General features: G+C 41.3%; 1 protein-coding gene across 5 annotated transcripts in view; it reads left to right on the top strand.

The window, feature by feature from the left end:
• slc2a9l2 (solute carrier family 2 member 9, like 2) overlaps nt 1-16,202 on the top strand; it is a 140,519-nt gene that overhangs the window by 96,242 nt on the left and 28,075 nt on the right. For all 5 annotated transcript variants that reach the window (XM_017458344.3, XM_053688095.1, XM_053688099.1 and 2 more), the window contains 2 exons: nt 6,928-7,029; nt 14,169-14,244. In XM_017458344.3, coding sequence (XP_017313833.1) covers nt 6,928-7,029; nt 14,169-14,244 — 178 coding nt within the window. The remainder of the gene's footprint in view (nt 1-6,927; nt 7,030-14,168; nt 14,245-16,202) is intronic.

Here is a 16,202-nt window from a genome sequence, read left to right as displayed (position 1 = left end):
AACGTTCATACTAGCACACTCCATTCTTATCAAGTGCCACTTTCATACTAGCACACTCCACATTCATACAAGCACACTCCACTTTCATACTAGCACACTCCACTTTCATAGTAGCACACAACATTCATACTAGCACACTCCACATTCTTACTAGCACACTCCACATTCATACTAGCACACTCAACTTTCATACTAGCACACTCCACATTCTTATCAAGTGCCACTTTCATACTAGCACACTCCACATTCATACTAGCACACTCCACATTCTTATCAAGTGCCACTTTCATACTAGCACACTCCACATTCATACTAGCACACCCCACATTCTTATCAAGTGCCACTTTCATACTAGCACACCCCACATTCATACTAGCACACTCCACATTCATACTAGCACACTCCACATTCATACTAGCACACTCCACATTCATACTAGCACACTCCACTTTCATACTAGCACACTCCACTTTCATACTTGCATACTCCACTTTCATACTAGCACACTCCACATTCATACTTGCATACTCCACTTTCATACTAGCACACTCCACATTCATACTAGCACACTCCACATTCATACTAGCACACTCCACATTCATACTAGCACACTCCACATTCTTATCAAGTGCCACTTTCATACTAGCACACTCCACTTTCATACTCGCACACGCCACATTCATACTCGCACACCCCACATTCATACTCGCACACTCAACATTCATACTAGCACACTCAACATTCATACTAGCACACTCAACATTCATACTAGCACACCCTACATTCATTCTAGCACACCCCACATTCATACTAACACACCCCACATTCATACTAGCACACTCTACGTCATTCATGCTAAGACACTAACGTTCATACTAGCACACTCCATTCTTATCAAGTGCCACTTTCATACTAGCACACTTCACTTTCATACTTGCATACTCCACTTTCATACTAGCACACTCCACATTCATACAAGCACACTCCACTTTCATACTAGCACACTCCACTTTCATAGTAGCACACAACATTCATACTAGCACACTCCACATTCATACTAGCACACTCCACATTCATACTAGCACACTCCACTTTCATACTAGCACACTCCACATTCATACTAGCACACTCCACATTCATACTCGCACACTCCACTTTCATAGTAGCACACTCAACATTCATACTAGCACACTCCACATTCAAAGGACACTACACATTTATATTATCAAAGTCCACATCAATATTAGTACACTGCACATTGTTATCACAAGCCACATTCATACTGCTCATTCACCTTAGCATAGCACACTGCACACTCATATTAATGTTCTGAATTCTAACATGCTAATGGTTCATGACTAACACATTATGGTTTCCACTGCCATCAGCTAATAAGACCTGAGATCATTCACGGTAACTTCATTTGAATGTTTGCTTGTTTGTTTTACATTTGAATCAACGCTCAACAAGGGTTCTCTTTCTCATTACACTTGTATCTAAGGATGCTTTGTGGCTCGCTTTAATCCTCTCCACTGTGATTTCCCTTGAGTGTGAACAACAAGCTCCTAAAATGCTTTCCTCCAAACAAAAATTCACTACAGTCTCCCAAAAGTAATTAACAACACACCAAGCAAAAACAAACTAACACATACACACACACACACACACTCTGACTGTGGCCAGATAAGGATACTCAATGGGTTACTCAGCCTGCTGAGAGTATATGAGAAGTAACAATGCAAAAATCAGACATACAGACACACAACTCTGTGTTTGGGTGTGTGTGTGTGGGGGGGGGGGGGGTGTGCTCCTCTTGGAAGGATGACAGCAAAGACCAACAGAGCATGAAAGGAGCACTGAAAGGAAGAGTGTGCCCCACACACACATACACACACACATAATTCATTCATAAAGTGTCGCTTGCAGGTTCCATGTCACTGGAATAACTATTCAATATACTTTTAAACACACACACACACACACACACACACAAACACACACACACACATATATATATATATATATATATATATATATATATATATATATATATATATATATATATATATATATATATATACATATATATATACATATATATATATATATATTCTCCATGTCTCTGCAATTGTAATGGAGCTATGAACACTGTTCCTACAACAACAACCAAAATCCCTCAGATGGTGTTTTGATGACAGTTGTGGAGAGCGGCTTCTAACACCTCGCTCCAAAATCAGTAAAACTTTGTATTGATTTGTAGGACAAGCGGAGCCAAATCATGCTAGCACAATGCCTACAGCATAACAGAGAAACTAGTTTTTCCCAATTTAGGATTTGTGAATCTATATCCCGGGACGAGCCCCCAGAAAACTGTTAGGATTTGAAAGTAGAGAATCTCCGGGTTACGATTCTTAAGAAGAGAGAAAGTGAAGATAAAAGAAAGACGGCACCCTCGCCTCGCTACACACTTCCCACACCAAGGCTTTGGGAGAGTTTGCAAAAATGACACACAGACTCACAAAGTTCAAATGGCAAGATCTCTCATTTATTCCAAGAAAGGCAGAGTATATATCACACAACAGAGACAATGGGTTAACTATTGATTGGCTAAGTGGAAGGGCATATTTGCAAGGAAGGTATGTAAATGCACAAATGGTGAGATGCTTCATCTGTTTGCACTGGAGTCAACAAAGAAACAGAGAGAAAAAGGTGCCAACACAGGAACCAGAGAGACAGGGGTGTTCACAGGGTGGGGAGAGTGTTCACAGTATACTAATCATCCTGTCTTAAAAAGATAAACCAGATTTCATTATTGTGGTGGAATGTACACACAAATCTATCATTACACCAATTTCTCTAGATTTATTCATTCATCTTTGGTATCCGTCTTCAGGGAGATTTGGACACTGCCTGACCAGACTTTTTGTGACGTCATTAACTGCGTTATGTACAACGCTGCATAACCATGTGCTCTGACTTACTGCCAAAGCAGTAAGTTGTTCATTTCAACAAGAACAGAGCAACCATAGAACAAGCTAAGTGGCAAGGACAAGGCAGCACAGCATGGCTGAACACGGTTTAACCCTTTGTAGCAGTACACTGGAGTTCCATTCTAACAGCAGAATGGAAATTGACTTATTTGTATATCAACATTTTCAATCATTATAAACAAATGAGTTATTTTAGCACCGCAAGTCTGTTGCAAGATTAGTCAGGACACTGTTGGGTTTCTGTGTGTAGAGTATCGTGAGTCTGAGTTTAGCTGCCTGTGAGCAGGGTGATGGGAAAGGGGAGGGGTGTGAGCCTCCTGCTGGACAAACAATTCACACACATCTGCAGTAACACTGGTACAGAGTGGGCTTGATGCGCTAGTCTGTGTTACACGGTGTTCGGCCGCACACTAATTACAGCACCTGCCCATCGTGGCACCGCCCCCACTGTCGCTTTGCTTTTTATGGTAATAAAAATCATTTAGTTCGGTTAGAGAACGGACGCTACAATTAAAAACTGAACGCGTGTGCTCAATTCAGCATGAGCCGAACGAGTCAGAGTCGCAGCACCGATCAGCAGGAGTCAGACTTCATTTATCACGTGACGAGGGTGAGGCGAGCTGACTGACAAGACGATGGCGGAAGATTTGGTTTCAAAAGATCTATGTTTAATATAAGCGAGTTTGTCATTGTATTATTTCGTCGTTGTTGTGTTTTTCATTAAGAATAACGATGAACTCGCCGTTCAAGCAATTGCACCCCCCGCATTGTCGCTAATTCGAAAGCAAAAGTAAAATGCTCAGGGCTGCACATGCATTCATAAGCGATTTAAAAGTGAGCAGGAAATCCATCCATTTTCTGTACTGCTTATCCTACACAGGGAGCCTATCCCAGGAGACTCGGGGCACAAGACAGAGGACACCCTGGACAGGGTGGCAAATCATCACAGGGCACAATCACACACACATTACAGCCTACACCGCATGTCTTTGGTCTTTGGACATGTCTTTAATTTGTCCCTGTATAGGGATCAGTTCAAATTTATTGAGTGCTGCTAAATCAAAGCATGACACGCATGGATCAGCTCGATGGACGAAGGTCACATACATGAAGACAGCCATTGCACTAGGCATTGCCAGTGAAAACACATCTACTAGCAACCACCTTGAAACAGTTTGCAACATGAGGTGAAAAACTGTTGCCAGTGTGTTCACAGTCATACTAAGAATAAAACTTTTTCAGATTTAAATAACCCAGTCTACCATCCATACCAATATATTGTTACAACCCTATATCGGATTTTCTTAGTGATGAATACAAAAAAAGTAATATTTTACATAACCTCTGATCACTGCTGTTTCTTCCTTTATCTTTGCTGCAGCACTGACAGCTGTCAATCAAATTACTATCACCATGGCGACAGATAGTCTTCACACACACACCATACAGCTGAGAGCATAATTCTCTTTGAAATCTTACTTTGAAATGTAGAAGGAAACAAGGGCAGCTGGTAACAGACCGTTCCAAGGTATATTGTTGAAGTAGCACATTTTCTAGTTCGTTTATATACAGACAGGTCCATAAATATTTGGACACTTACAGAGTTATGGTTATTTTAACTGAGGTGAAATTAAACAATATGTGCAGACTTTCAGCTTTAATTTAAGGGTATTTACAAAGGAACAAATGTAAATGGACAATTGTGGGACAGTGGATTAGTGTCTAGCAGGTTTGCCTCACCCCTCCGGGGTTGTGGGTTCGAATCCTGCCTCCGCACAGGGCTTGCCTGTTCTTCCCGTGCTTTGGGGGGGTTTCCTCTATGCACTCCGGTTTCCTCCCATAGTCCAAAGACATGCATTGTAGACTGATTGGTATTTCCAGAATTGTTTGTAGTGTGAATGTGTGTGTGATTGCACCCTGAGATGGGTTGGCTGTCCATGGTGTCCCCCACCTTGTCCCGAGTTCTCGGGGATAGGCTCCAGGCTCCCCTTTGACTCTGTGAATAATAAGAGGTATGGAAAATCGATGGATGGAACTACATCACTGTCTACTAATGACAATATAAGTAAAAATGTTTGGTCTAAGTGATCATTGCTGATTTTTTGCAGCAAAATCCTTGGCTATATTATATTTGACTACGTCAAACCCTCAAGCTCATAGCAGAATGGAGAGTATAACTAGCTGGTTCAGAAGCTGGAACTAGGACCTAGAGGTCACATAGAGTAGTCAGATACTACAGTATGTTCACTTGTCACCTCTGTGGGGATGTCAACTAGTTGGGAGGTGGAACGGAGAGCAAGGCTGATGGTAATGAAAGACGGTAAAGATTCTGCAGTTGAATGCACATTGTCTATGCTGAGAAGCGTCTTTATTATTTTCTTTTCCTTTACTTAAACTCTCAGTTTAGCGTAGTTATTTTTGTTTTCCATTGATGTATGCATTTGGTGCTATGGGTTGCACGGCACTGTCCAATCCCACTCAGCTAGTTTAGAGCCTGTCGGTTGATCCAGACTTGTTTTCAGACCCTACAGAGCCCAGATTTGAACAGGAAAGTTCAAGTTCCAGGTCATTATCAACCTGGAAAAACCTCCCAGAGGTTCTGTACAGGGAGCACCTTTCATCAAAGCCATGCTGATCATTGAGCTATAAGGAGGTCTCTGTGCTGCGCAGCGATTTCCTCCAGTTGGTCCACACGAATCCATTTTAAGAATTGGTACCTCCTTAAATGATACACAAATTTATGATTTTGCACATTTATTGCACCTACTAATCCATTTTTGTTGTTAACAGTATAGCCTCAGAATCTCATTTGTAGCTGTTAAATGAATTGCACTGCCCTTTTAAGATGACTAACCAGCTACTTAAATCCTGGTCAACTAGTAAACATAGAAAATCAGTAAACAAAGAACCCTACCACCATGATTCACTTCCATTGGTAGTCAGTAGTACATTTATTTGCTTTACATTTAGTCGGTCATCTCATCCACTGTGCGTCACCAACAGTCACTTCGCCCCCAGTTGGTGTAAATTGCCAGCTCTCACTGAAAATAAATGCCTTCTGGCCACTTTGTCATGTCACATCACTGCTGGTGGGAATGCAGGGTCAACTGAGATCACCAGAGCGACATCCGTGGGCCATGTCCCAAACTAGATGCTGCTATAATGAATAGTATGGCAAAATAGAGTAGGCTAATATAGATAGTACTTTGGCTATTTGGGATGTAGCCTATGGAAAACAAAACTAGAACACGTACTCTCTGTAGTCTTCTTTTTATACACACCACAACTGTTACACCTCAGACACACATGTTCTTTGTGTGCGCACTTTCCTGTTCCTGTTTGTGAATGTTGCTGTAGAAACCCCCCAGGGCCCACTGTCACTCTGATGAAGCCATAAGGAGAGTCAGGTGACAAATCATATCAGAGTCTCTTTCTCTCCCTCCCTCTCACTCTCTCTCTCTCTCTCTCTCTCTCTCTCTCTCTCTCTCTCTCTCTCGCACACACACAAACACACATACCAGCTTGGTAGAGAGACAGAGAAGAGAGAGAGACTGGATTAAAGAGGAAAACAGAGGATGAAACAGAGAGGGAGAGGGCAAGAAAGAGAGAGTGATGAAAAAGAAAAGAGATCAGATGACGTGTCAGAACTCTGGCTGATTTGAATTGAGTGTTTCTATTTATGTGCACAAATGCACACACACTGCCTCCAACTCCATACAGGCTATTATTAGACATCTTGCCTGTATATGTGTGTGTGTATATATATATATATATATATGTGTGTGTGTGTGTGTGTGTATTCACTATATGTACTATATGTAGTTAAATGGTCTTACTCACTTATCTTTTTATCTGTGTCTCTTTATCCATCTACGGTAGTCATTGACTTGTTTATTGTGTGTGTGTCTGTCTGTCTGTCTGTCTGTCTGTGTCTCAGGGTTTGGTGATTGAGCGTGTTGGACGGAAGCTGTTGCTGATATTTGGCTTCTCAGCGATGGCCGTGTGTTACAGCCTCCTCACCGTCTTCTTGAACTTCCAGGTCAGGAGGTTACAGATTAGAGGTCATGACACTTCTGCACTGAGGTCATGGCTGCAGTGTGGTGGTAGTATAATCTAGACATATAAAGGACCAATTGGCATTCAGTACACACACAAATATTGAGGTGTAATGAGTTCTTTGGGGAATAAAACAAAAGGTCACTTTTCCATTTTTTTAGTGTTTAACCCTTAAAGCGTTCAGTAAAGCAGCACTTTTTGATTGTAAACCTCTATCTGAAACACAACCAGTGAGAAATTCATGAGTAGCAAAATGTCATCCTGTCCCTTTACACTCACACACACACCCACACACACACAGTATCTCACAAAAGTGAGTACACCCCTCACATTTTTGTAAATATTTGATTATATCTTTTCATGTGACAACACTGAAGAAATGACACTTTGCTACAATGTAAAGTAGTGAGTGTACAGCTTGTATAACAGTGTAAATTTGCTGTCCCCTCAAAATAACTCAACACACAGCCATTAATGTCTAAACCGCTGGCAACAAAAGTGAGTACACCCCTTAGTGAAAATGTCCATATTGGGCCCAAAGTGTCAATATTTTGTGTGGCCACCATTATTTTCCAGCACTGCATTAACACTGTTGGGCATGGAGTTCACCAGAGCTTCACAGGTAGACATTGGAGTCCTCTTCCAATCCTCCGTGACGACATCACGGAGCTGGTGGATGTTAGAGACCTTGTGCTCCTCCACCTTCCGTTTGAGGATGCCCCACAGATGCTCAATAGGGTTTAGGTCTGGAGACATGCTTGGCCAGTCCATCACCTTCACCCTCAGCTTCTTTAGTGTTTTTGGGGTCGTTATCATGCTGGAATACTGCCCTGCAGCCCAGTCTCCGAAGGGAGGGGATCATGCTCTGCTTCAGTATGTCACAGTACATGTTGGCATTCATGGTTCCCTCAATGAACTGTAGCTCCCCAGTGCCAGCAGCACTCATGCAGCCCCAGACCATGACACTCCCACCACCATGCTTGACTGTAGGCAAGACACACTTGTCTTTGGACTCCTCACCTGGTTGCCACCACACATGCTTGACACCATCTGAACCAAATATGTTTATCTTGGTCTCATCAGACCACAGGACATGGTTCCAGTAATCCATGTCCTTAGTCTGTTTGTCTTCAGCAAACTGTTTGCGGGCTTTCTTGTGCATCATCTTTAGAAGAGGCTTCCTTCTGGGACAACAGCCATACAGACCAATTTGATGCAGTGTGCGGCATATGGTCTGAGCACTGACACGCTGACCCCCCACTCCTTCAACCTCTGCAGCAATGCCGGCAGCACTCATACATCTATTTCCCAAAGACAACCTCTGGATATGACGCTGAGCACGTGCACTCAACTTCTTTGGTCGACCATGGCGAGGCCTGTTCTGAGTGTAACCTGTCCTGTTAAACCGCTGTATGGTCTTGGCCACTGTGCTGCAGCTCAGTGTCAGGGTCTTGGCAATCTTCTTATAGCCTAGGCCATCTTTATGTAGAGCAACAATTCTTTTTTTCAGATCCTCAGAGTTCTTTGCCATGAGGTGCCATGTTGAACTTCCAGTGACCAGTATGAGGGAGTGTGAGAGCGATGACACCAAATTTAACACACCTGCTCCCCATTCACACCTGAGACCTTGTAACACTAGCAAGTCCTATGACACCGGGGAGCGAAAATGGCTAATTGGGCTCAATTTGGACATTTTCACTTAGGGGTTTACTCACTTTTGTTGCCAGCAGTTTAGACATCAATGGCTGTGTGTTGAGTTATTTTGAGGGGACAGCAAATTTACACTGTTACACAAGCTGTACACTCACTACTTTACATTGTAGCAAAGTGTCATTTCTTCAGTGTTGTCACATGAAAAGATATTATCAAATATTTACAAAAGTGTGAGGGGTGTACTCACATATTTTATATATATATATATATATATATATATATATATATATATATATATATATATATATATATATATATTTGCAGTATAATAAAAGAGAGGCCTTGTTGCCCAGTTTCCTAGCAACAGTAACAACTTTCCACTTGAATGGCTAGCATTTTGTGTGTCAGATGTCCAAAGCATGTGGCGAGTTTGATTTGAACACACCATAAACCATGAGAAATGCAGTGCTGAGTCTGGCTAATCACCTTTCAGATGTAAATTCCACTAACCTGCAATTATACACTCCAAACACACAAACTAGCATTATAGTAAACAGGGGAGCGCATCTGTGTTTCCAGGGTCCTATGTTCCCCAGATTTATTTGGCACAAATTGAACACATTTGAAGCTGGATTTAGGCTTCAGTATAAATGAGAGCTGACACATGTTCATACTTTTAGAACCCTTTACAGTGTTTTATAGGCTACAGTATGTCATTTCTTCAGTTTAATGTATACATTTCACTATTGTTCATGCATGGAGTTGAAATACATCAATGTAGACTAAAGGCTGTTTTTAGAGCAGCAAAAATGAGGGTTCAGCATGTGCAACCTAGTAAACTCAGAAGGGGACCCATCTTCATCTGTGTGACACTGAATAGTATGATTATAAATAATTCCCTTCTATAACTGTGTACTGCATTGTCAAGTAGTGCAATTGTGTAACCAGGGAATTGAGTACAGTTGTAAATGTGTAATTGGTGTTTAAAGTTAAAAGGTAATAAAGTTAATAGGGCCGTGGGAAAATGAGTCCTGACTACGTCAAACCTTTGGAAAAGTTTACTTAATGTGTGTTAGAGTATTGAACTGGGGAACATAGGACCCTGGGAACACAGTAAGGTCCTGGTAAAGAGGCTAAAACACAAGCTAGCATTATTTTAAACAGACTAAAACAGCAACTTGCATTACTGTAAATGAGCTAAACCACAAATTAACATTATTTTATACAGAGTAAACCACAAACTAGCATGTTTTTAAAAAGGTGAAACTAACATTACTGTAAATGAGCTAAAACACAAACTAGCATTAATAGTAAACAGGTCAAAACACTTTTTGGAGCAGCACATGGTGTAAAATATATATATATATATATATATATATATATTTGGAGACCTATGAAGGCAATAAAGCTAAGGAGAGTTTCAAAAACCTTTCTAGAATGAAACTTTCTTTTTGGTGCTCAATTAAAAAGTCCATTTGAAACACATCACTTGCATCTTCTTTGGTTAAAGATACATGCAAAACATGCATCCCTGTTGGTACCACCCCAGCAACAAGGAAAAGTACAGTTTGGTAGTGTGGAGATTTATTGAGACAGAAGAGGATTTGATGGCCAAATAAATCAGCATGCTGCAGTGTTTCCAAAAGATATGAAATATCTTTGGGTGGGGGACCAAAAGTTATGTCCAAAAGTATAATTATTTAATATTTATATACCAAAAGTATATTTAGGGATATAAATAAATGCAAGTGCATTATTTGGATTGAACAGATAAAATGTTCTAAAGGGATACAAATGCAGGCATGAGTAGGAGGAGTACTATTTGCACATCTCTAGTTGATTTTAATTGTTAACTCGAGTGATATAGCTGAGGATAAGGTACTTTCAGCTGAGGCAGACTGCACACACCATCACATGCCTCTGGGATTTTTCTTTACAAATATACAGTGTATCCGGAAAGTATTCGGGGCGGCTGTGGCTCAGGGGTTGAGCGGGTTGTCCACTAATCCACTAATTGTAGGGTTGGTGGATCGATTCCCGGCCCACATGACTCCACATGCCGAACTGTCCTTGGGCAAGACACTGAACCCCAAGTTGCTCCCGATGGCAAGTTAGCGCCTTGCATGGCAGCTCTGCTACCATTGATGTGTGTGTGTGAAAGGGTGAATGAGACACAGTGTAAAGCGCTTTGGACAAAAGCGCTATATAAGTGCGCCATTTAACATTTACCATTTTTATTCACAGTGCTTCACTTTTCCCACATTTTGTTATGTTACAGCCTTATTCCAAAATGGATTAAATTCATTATTTTCCTCAAAATTCTACAAACCCTACAAATTCTACAAACTCTACAAATACCCCATATTGACAACATGAAAGAAGTTTGTTTGAAATCTTTGCAAATTTATTAAAAATAAAAACCAAAAAAAAGCACATGTACATAAGTATTCACAGCCTTTGCTGAATACTTTGTTGAAGCACCTTTGGCACCAATTACAGCCTCAAGTCTTTTTGAGTATTATGCTACAAGCTTGGCACACCTATTTTTGGGCAGTTTCTCCCATTCTTCTTTGCAGGACCTCTCAAGTTCCATCAAGTTGGATGGGGAGCATCGGTGCACTGCCATTTTCAGATGTCTCCAGAGGTGTTCAATCGGATTCAAGTCTGGGCTCTGGCTGGGCCACTCAAGGACATTCACAGAGTTGTCATGTAGCCACTCGTTTGTTATCTTGGCTGTGTGCTTAGGGTCGTTGTCCTGTTGGAAGATGAACCTTCGCCCCAGTCTGAGGTCCAGAGCGCTCTGGAGTAGGTTTTCATCAAGGATGTTTCTGTACATTGCTGCATTCATCTTTCCCTCGATCCTGACTAGTCTCCTAGTTCCTGCCGCTGAAAAACATCCCCACAGCATGATGCTGCCACCATCATGCTTCACTGTAGGGATGGTATTGGCCAGGTGATGAGTGGTGCCTGGTTTCCTCCAGACATGACGCTTGCCATTCAGGCCAAAGAGTTCAATCTTTGTTCAGTCTTTGATCTGAGAGTCCTTCAGGTGCCTTTTGGCAAACTCCAGACGGGCTGTCATGAGCCTTTTACTGAGGAGTGGCTTCCATCTGGCTACTCTACCATACAGGCCTGATTGGTGGAGTGCTGCAGAGATGGTTGTTCTTCTGGAAGGTTCTCTCTCCACAGAGACACGCTGGAGCTCTGTCAGAGTGACCATCGGGTTTTTGGTCACCTCCCTGACTAAGGCCCTTCTCCCCGATCGCTCAGTTTGGCTGGGTGGCCAGCTCTAGGAAGAGTCCTGGTGGTTCCAAACTTCTTCCATTTACGGATGATGGAGGCCACTGTGCTCATTGGGACCTTCAATGCTGCATAAATGTTTCTGTGCTCTTCCCCACATCTGTGCCTCAATACAATCCTGTCTCTGAGGTCTACAGACAATTCCTTGGACTTCATGGCTTGGTTTGTTCTCTGACATGCAATGTTAACGGTGGGACCTTATATAGACAAGTGTGTGCCTTTCCAAATCATGTCCAATCAACTGAATTTACCACAGGTAGACTCCACTCAAGTTGTAGAAACATCTCAAGGATGATCAGTGGACACAGGATGCACCTGAGCTCAATTTTGAGTGTCATGGCAAAGGCTGTGAACACTTATAAAAAGTGAAGCGCTGTGAAAACTTTCCGGATGCACTGTATACACTCGTCTTAGTCGCTTGCACCTGAATCAGCTTGACTGTAATGAGGTCTGCTGCTTGCTTCTCTCTCTCTCTCTCTCTCTCTCTCTCTCACTCTCGACATTTATCTAGACATTCATTTCCCTTTTTTGTGATTAATTTCTGTGTTAAATCATAAAGCTTAGACTCCTACAATGTTCAGTACAGGACACATGACGCATCCAAAATACTTTAAAGGTTTTCCTGCTAGTAATATTTTTCAAAAGATTTGTCATTTAGGCTATAAACTGCAAACACAGAGAGCGTGGGTGCAAGCTGAAATCATACATCTCAACCATGATGTAGTTCTAGGTGAAACTCTAAATCTAAATAAGTTATTGTAAGAAAACCACGGCTCAGACACAAGAATAAAAACAGCTGCGAGATCTAGAGAGTTACTGATAGATTTGTTGGGCTGATTTATTTATTTCCAGCTACCGTGAAGAGAGAGAGAGAGAGAGACGCCCCTCGAACTCCTCACACAGTTGCTATAAGGCAGATATTATTGCAAAAGGATATTGATATCGATTTGAATTTTCTTTATCTGTCTTTATCTATATTTTACCACTTGAAAATGTTGTGCCTGATTCCATTAAAGCAGATTATTGCAATTGATTGAATGCTGGAGCAGGGTCTGTTATCTGCCGAAGCAGTGTGAACTAGTAAAGAAAAATAGCATCAGGTCCATATTGATGTTTTATGAGCAACTTTACTATATTCTCGAGCAACATGACAATGACCAACCATCACCATCACACACTTTCAATTAGATTTGAATCTGGGATTTGACTCGGCCATTCCAAAACACAAACCTTAGGGTTAGGTTTCTGCCGTTTCTGCCCTGCGCTTTGGGGCATTGTCCATCGTTTGGGTCATTTTTGGCACAGAATTCTGGCTGACTGGAACAGTCTGACTCTCCTCAAGAATATGCATGTATTTGGTGCTATCCACGTTGCCCTTGATGCCAACAAGGTTTGCAGTTCCTCCTGCTGAAAAGTAACCCCAGAGCACGATGCTATCGCCACCTGTCATCCTATCTTGATGGTTGGAATAGTGTTATCAGGTTGTCGAGCTGTGAACTAGTGAGGGAAAATAGCATCAGTTCAACAGACCGTTCCATATTGCTGATTTATGAGCAACTTTCTGTATTCTAGAAGATTGTCCTCTATGATGGTGATGGTTGGTCATGGTCATATTGCTCTCTTGCCATAAGATGCACAGAAAATGAGTGCAGCAAATTCAGAAAACTCTGATGCTGCAAATTCATACAGGCTGACTGCCAGTGCAGCATAGTTTCCCAGCTTCTTTTCAAATGGAAATTACTAGCTTGCAAACAGTTTCATTAAGAAACGTCCAAACATTAACTGTAAAGGCAGACACCAGTTTTACCAGTTTTTAACTGCTTCTCTGCTACTCTATCTCATGCCACAGCCAACATGGAAGGAAATATACTTGGGGTTGTCATCAGTATATCTGAGCACAGCACCAAAGTTTCCCCAATTTATGCGATAAACTGCACTATTGCTCCAATGTCCATATTTTCTGTCCATTCTGTTGTTATGTATGGTGTGGGAAAAGGCAAGGAAGTCAAAGTTTGGATGTAAATGTTTCACAAGCACTTTTTTTTTGTTTGTTTTTGTTTTTTGTTTTTTTATACAGATAATGCAAAACTTGCATTGTAACTGCAGGCTTGTGGCAACATTATACAAATATAGTCCTCTCTTATTTCCCTTATGTTTCTTTCTCTTCAGGACAGTTATTCATGGATGCCATATATGAGTTTCATCTCCATATTGGCCCTGATTGCTTCTTTTTGCTCTGGCCCAGGTATTTACACACACACATACATACAAAATGTATAACTTAGTGCAAAATTCATATCTGAGCTGGAATATTTTGTGTGAATTCATTTGGGGCTGGTGATTTGGAATACAACCAGTCAGGCATTTAAAGAAGTGTTGTTGTGTTCAGTAATGCAGCACTTGCAGATGTTCCATCTCGATTTGGAACACAGAGCCTCAAATATCAATTCCACTTTCATTCGTCTTGTATTTGGTCTAACTGTTCCTTTAAAGATTTGCAGTGGAGACCTGAGGCAGGAGCAACTCCCTATGGGGGCTAAATGGGGTATTAAATTGCCTGCTAAATGGCTTAGCGCTTCGATTGTCAACTCTTCTGTAAGCTTGATGCTAATGTGTAATAGAATCTTCCTTCAGTTGTATTTATAAAACCATACACAGGTTTTCCGTAATTAAACTTTTCTTCGGATTTTGTTTTGTCTTACCTCATGGGAACACAGAGCACTGTCTAAATCACAAAGGCACTTAGTGGAAATTGGATTTAAGAGAAAATGTGTTGTTGGCTGAGTGCTGAGCAGTTTGTGTGAAACCCCAGTCATCTGTGTGTCCTAGATAACGATGTAAACAAGTGTTTAATCAAGGTAATTCATAAAATGTAGCAATACTGCAAAAATCATCATAGAAGAAACAATGTGATAGTAATTAGATGAATTCCAGTGGTCAACCTAATATAAATCCAAGATTTGTGATGTTGCTAAATAAGCTCTAAAGGGTTTTAGTGTGCGCATGCAGAAGCTGCGGCAGCATGAGCAGCATACTCAATTTTACGTCTGGGCTTTGACTCAGCCATTCCAAAATGCAAACCTCCTTGTTTTCAAGCCATTCATATGCAGTGTTTGCCCTTCGCTTAGGGTCATTGTCCTGTTGGGACATCTGGCTGACTGGAACAGTCTGACTCTCCTCAAGAATTTGCATGAATTTGGCTCCACTCATGTTCGCCCTTAGTGGCAACAATATTTCCAATTTCTCCTGCTGAAAACTAAGACCAGCGCATGATGCTACTGCCACCATTCTTGATGGTACGAATGGTGTTGCTTGGGTGTTGAGTTGCATTTTGCCTGTGTCAAGCACTAGACTTTGCTTTTAGACCAAATGTCATAAAATCTTTTCCCAGAAGCTCTCAGTTTTTGTCACATGCCTTTTAGCAACCTACAGGTGTACCTTTATGTTAGCCTTTCTCAGAAGTGGCTCCCCTGTAGCCACTCAACCATAGAGGCTGGATCTGTGAAGAGCTGATCATATTGTTAATGTCAACATTGGTCCTCTTATTTCGGCCAGTGAGCTCTGTAACTCCTTCAGTGTCAAAGCTGGCCTCTTGGACACTCCAGACAATTGCCCTTATTGCCTCTGCACTCAATTTGGAAGACGGCCTGATCTGACTGGTGTCTGGGTTGTGCCATGGTTTTTTCCACTTTGTTATAATAAATTTCACAGTGCTCCTAGGAAAGTTGCTGATCTTTTTATATCCGTCTCAATCTTTGTAACAACATAATCTCAAAGGGCAGTTCCTTGGTCCTCATGACAGCAGGACTAATCTATTCTGCCACTGTAGCTGTGAGACCTCCCAAAGTCAGTGATATTTATTGGGCAAGCATACATGTGAACACAGTTGGATTTGAAATGAACATACGATGGTGCTTGAACACTTTCTATATATCTGCATAAATATGACCTAAAACAACATCAGATTTTCACACACATCCTAAAAATAGACAAAGACAACCCAGTTAAACAAATGAGACAAAACATTTTATACTTGGTCATTTATTTATTGAGGAAAATTATCCAATTTACATATCTGTGAGTGGCAAAAAAAGAGTCAGGTGATTTCTGTGAATGGTATAATAATCAGGTGCGTGTGAGCGCCCTGTTTTATTTAAAGAACAGGGATCTATCAAAGTCTGATATACGCAACACATGTTTGTG

Source organism: Ictalurus punctatus, chromosome 2 (genome assembly GCF_001660625.3).
Source record: "Ictalurus punctatus breed USDA103 chromosome 2, Coco_2.0, whole genome shotgun sequence".
In the NCBI taxonomy this organism is placed as follows: Eukaryota; Metazoa; Chordata; class Actinopteri; order Siluriformes; family Ictaluridae; genus Ictalurus; species Ictalurus punctatus.
This window is presented reverse-complemented; position numbering and strand designations above follow the sequence as displayed.